The sequence below is a fragment of the Aplysia californica genome, unplaced genomic scaffold (assembly GCF_000002075.1).
Source record: "Aplysia californica isolate F4 #8 unplaced genomic scaffold, AplCal3.0 scaffold00051, whole genome shotgun sequence".
NCBI classification, from domain to species: domain Eukaryota; kingdom Metazoa; phylum Mollusca; class Gastropoda; order Aplysiida; family Aplysiidae; genus Aplysia; species Aplysia californica.
Genome location: NW_004797321.1, coordinates 1256459 through 1261407, shown reverse-complemented (window position 1 = coordinate 1261407; position 4949 = coordinate 1256459). Strand labels below are relative to the sequence as shown.

The following is a 4949-nucleotide window of genomic DNA, read 5'->3' as shown; positions in this document are numbered from 1 at the left end:
CGGGCATCGATGTTTAAAACGTGTGAATAGATAATATATAGGACAAGTTGTGACGGTTAACTAATGTAATAAATAAGAGATAATGTGAACTTACATTATTTTTTTTCTTGTGGTTGAGTGTGCGTGTGTACGTGTGCGTGTGTGTATGTATGTGAGTGTGTATGTGTGTGTGTGTGTGTGTGTGTGTGTGTGTGTGTGTTTGGGGGAGGGGGAGGGAGCTGTTTTATTTCTAGAGGTGGGGGAGGGGGGAGATTGTTTCCCTTCTAGTAAAGCAATATACCGATCTTGGAGTTGTTCAGTTCAAGTTTGTGAAGAGTCTTCAGAACAACTGCTGGGTTTCTCAGGAACAGGTTAAGACAACAGGGCGAAGAGCGTTACAATAATACCACATACACGGGTATAGATAGATGGATAGATAGATAGATAGATAGATAGACAGATAGATAGATAGATAGATATTTTAATGGATTGATGCTGCGACACAGAGAGAGGGAGAGAGAGAGAGAGAATATAGAGATGGATAGAGAGGGGGGGGGGTTGTAACTGCAAACATAAATATATCTACATGTATCTCCCTACTCTGTGCTGCCGTCATTTTTAAAAGTACAGTATATGCAGTTTTTACAGTGTAACAGGTGAGCCAAAGAAAAACAACAACTGAATGCTGTTACAAAGAAAACAAACTCTTTGCAAACATCCCAAGTCAATTAAAGTTTGATAATAACTTCCAATATTAACTATCTTTAGCGTAAATGGTGTTTTCTTAACTGTTATTGGTCTTCCTGTAAAATTGTAAAAACTGCATATACTGTACTTTTAAAAATGACGGCAATGTGTTGACAGTTTTTGACGTGCCTCGCGTTGTGAGTCATGTGACCTAATGCCGGCATAGGAACCACGTGATCAAACACTTGACAAGATAACGAAAAAATGCGTCGGTACCTACACTTTGGTGTTTATGATCATTCTTATTATTATGCTAAGCTTCTTTGGGGTTACCTGTTGGATTACGAGGCGCTGTGTTACAGACAATTCAAATCGGATTTCTTTTCTAAGATGGGAGACGTCGGGGTATTGTTAAGTTGCATTTTATTGGGGGACGTTACGGAGACTGATGGCCAATCAAAGAACGAGGAACAAGAAGCGTTGAGAGAAAGCGGAGAAACGCCGACCAATGACAGTGTCGTACTTGCAAAATCTGTTGTGACGCATGATCAAAGTGCTCCAAACAGTGACGGCTTTTTAACGAAGGTGCAGGCAAACATGAGAGAACAGACGGAGGAATCGCGCAATGGCGAATGTGGGATTTTTACAGAAGGTACTGATGGAATCTCGGATGAAAGTAAATCTGTCTCGTACAGTAGAGAAGAGCGGAGTTCTGAGAACAGTTCTCTGAGAAGACTTCCAAACTCGGGTGACGTCCAAAGTGAGGATGCCGGGTGGAAAGGTCGTTCCGGTAGCGGAAATGAAGCGATAGGACAATGCTCGTTTGTTTCAACCAGCGCTGACGAGAAAAGAGAAGGTCGTGATTTAAGTAGTGGCCCAGCTGGGAATGCGGTCCTATCTTCCGGGACGTTCAGTTCAGAAAACATGACGGAAACAGAGTTCCATTTACAGGGTCACGTCACTCAACAATGTGATAATGACGTCTCACGTCAAAGTTCTAAAAATAGCCGAGAGAGCTCCTCTTCTGATTCTCTCTCAAACTCCGCGGAACGGCAAACTGGGAAGATGACGTCTGCAGCAGACGACAACACTGGAGCTTCTGACGTCAGAGATTGGAGAGAGAATGGCAAGGGAAAAGACTCTCTCTTTAATCTTTTGGCCCGCCCAAACGCTGGTGGGACAATGAATGTTGCCACCAGAGATGGAATGAGAGAGGAAGAAGATGACACAGTTGTGGTTGATGCCGCTCCAAAAGTTACAGCGACTGACACTGAAAGTACGATAGCCTGTGTCCATTCAGAGATCCCCTGTTCCGGAAGCATTGGATTATCCAGACAAGAACTGACCATGAGGAGAGACAGTAACCTTCAAGCTGTGGACAGGATACTTGACTACCTCCTTGGGGGTAGGTTGTGTGTTCCTTCTTCAGACATGTCTTTCAGAAAAATAATTATTCTTCAGGTCGTCTTTCTTTTGTATTCTTTCTTTCTTTATTTTTTAGTATGGTGCTTTTTTGGTGTTGTTTTTGTTTTGTTTATTTGTTTCTTCGTTTATTTGTTTGGCTCAGTTCAATCTATATGTTAAGACGCGTTCGGTTAATTGACAGCCAAAGGGGTTAGAAATATGTTGTCTTTAAAAGTGTTGTTATGTACATGTGTACTCAATACTCAATATGCATTCACGTTTTACTTATATTTGTGTGCAATGTACAACTTCGTACGTGTGAGTTTGTCGTGTCTGACGTAGGCTACAACACACTATTGGAAAAAGTCTGTTCCTGGCTCCTGTTTTGGTTTCTTTCCTTTTTTTCTGCCACTTTCTTCTTTTAACGATTAGTTTGTTTATTGGTTTGTTAGGAGACCCAGGTACCGGTATCTACTGCGTCACGTCTTTATGTCAACTCCTTTATGACGTAGCAGACGCGTTACACATTCATTCAGCACCAGACTTAAAGGGCGTGCTGTGGCACATTTCGAACCGTAATATAACAGGCTATTACTCAAATCAGAAACACGAGTTTGCATATATTACACGTTTGTATGTCGTTGCCTATATTATTAATGGTATAGATTTAACGCCCCTATCAACACTATTGTTAGGTTATTTAAGAGGTGGGACCTCCGAGTTTAACGCTCCTCTCCGAAAGGACCGAGTCAAATGGGAACTTCGTGAAAAGTGCGTTTCCCAAGGACAAAACGTCGGAATGCAGAGCTGGTGCTCAAATCCCCTAACTCACAATTTCACAATACAAGACCGGTAGCCTAACCACAAGGATATCTACATTGTTTATGTAACAGGTTTTTAAAAAAGAGAAATGAAAAACCGTTGTGCTTTATTTTTAAAACTATCAGAAAAGCGTGCGTTCTTCTTTCTTAAAAGTATCAGAAAGCTGCGCATGTTCAAACGTTAAATAAAACGAATGACCAAACTGCCTGATCCATGGGTTTGTTTTTTTCGGTTGTTTTTTTGTTTGTTGCTTTTTTAGTAAGTGTTTTACAGCGTTCGCTACTGCATAAGGTCATATGAGCGCGCGGGACGCACCAAACATTTCCTATTGGTAGGAAATTTTGAAATTTGAAGTTTGCCCGGGTAGCGGCCGAAACCTACTCTTATCGATTTTGGACCACCTAGGGATCTTTATCGTGGGCAACTTGCACACGGGACCTCCGAGATTTTTTGTCCTTGTCCGAGAAGCAGCAGTAAGAAGGAGCCAAGGAGTAGCTGTAGAAAGGCTGCAAAAAGAGTCATGAGCACAGTGGAGGGGATAAAGGAGGTGAGGGGGTGGGGGAAGAAAGTGGAGAATAAAGCAGACGACAAATATTGCAAGAGATAAGGAAAGAAGGTGAAAGGAGATAGTTTTAGAGAAGAAAATGTTTCGGTCGCTACCCGGATTCGAACCCAGGACCTTTGAATGAGAGGTGAACGCCTTAACCTCTAGGCCACGAGAGCCCCCCTTCAATGAGTTTAACTTAATGATATTTTCTGACGCAAACGATGAAACCACGGATTATTTATTTATAGAGGTATTAGCAATTTTTGTGGAGGTGCTGTCTTAATTAAACAAGACTTTAACAACAGTCGAAAGATAAATTAATAGGTTTTATTGTATTGCTTATACATGTAATATATACTTGCGCAAAGTGGGTGGTTGGCGGGTGCTCTGGTTTGGTTTGCTTCTTCTTTCCTATCAGACATCTGTCGTCCTTGTCTCCCCTCCTTTTTTATGTTTGTTACTCTCTTGTAACACCTCTAATCTTCTGGCGCTCATATGACCTTATGCAGTTGCGAGCGCCGTAAAACCTCTACTAAAACTAACTTTAAAAAAACTTGCGCAAAGACACCGGCTGAAGACACCCTGTTTATAGTACATGTACAACTTCGCTATTCGTGCTGATTTTCAAGTATGTTTCTTTTTTTTATATGGAGAAACTTTACATTGCAAGCAAACAACATGTGGGTAGTTGGCGGGTGCTCTGGTGTGGTTTGTTCGTTCTTTCCTATAAAAAAAAAAACCATCGTCTTTCTCTCTCCTCCTCCTCCTTTTTTTGTGTTTGTTACTCTCTTGTAACATTTCTAATGTTCGGAATTCGGCACTTATATGACCTTATTGAGTCGCAGGTGACGTTAAACTCTTGGTAAAACTAAAGCAACAACATGCTAACTATAAAATACACAAATTCCTCTTTCTGATTCTGAGCTGTTTTATTGTTTGAAATATGCTGCAACATTGCCTTGGACTGCTGCTGATCGGTCATATTACAGCATGCTATTGTTACGTCCTTTAAAAGTTAGTCCAACCCCCCCCCCCCTTCCAATATGTCAATCATTCGATCAATCGATCAAACAATCAATCAGTCAGTCAGTCAGTCAATCAGTCAGTCAGTCAGTCAGCCAGTCAGTCAATCAATCATTCAATCAATCAATCAATCAATCAATCAATCAATCAATCGATCGATCAATGAATCAATCAATCCAATCCCTCACTCACTGACCCACTCACCCAGTCACTCACTCACTCAATCAATCAATCAAGCAATCAAGCAATCAATCAATCGATCAATAAAAAAAAAAAACACCTTTTCAGCCAAAGACATCCCCGGCAATCAGCTAATGGTGAACATCCCAGACATGGAGAGACTCCTGGAAGAGGCAAGGGGGGTGTTGTTGAGTCAACCGGCGCTGCTAGAGGTAGAGGCTCCTGTCAATGTTTGTGGTGAGTCTCTTTTTCTCTTTCTCTCTCTCTCTCTCTCTCTCTCTCTCTCTCTCTCTCTCTCTCTCTCTCT

General features: G+C 41.5%; 1 protein-coding gene across 1 annotated transcript in view; it reads left to right on the top strand.

Moving 5' to 3' along the window:
• Nucleotides 1-829: 829 nt before the first annotated feature.
• The window catches only part of LOC101856163, a gene marked incomplete in the record, with an annotated part of 15973 nt that continues 11853 nt past the window's right edge, over nt 830-4949 (top strand). The window contains 2 exon segments of the mRNA XM_013079431.2: nt 830-2071; nt 4751-4879. Of these exon segments, the coding sequence (XP_012934885.2) occupies nt 931-2071; nt 4751-4879 (1270 nt within the window).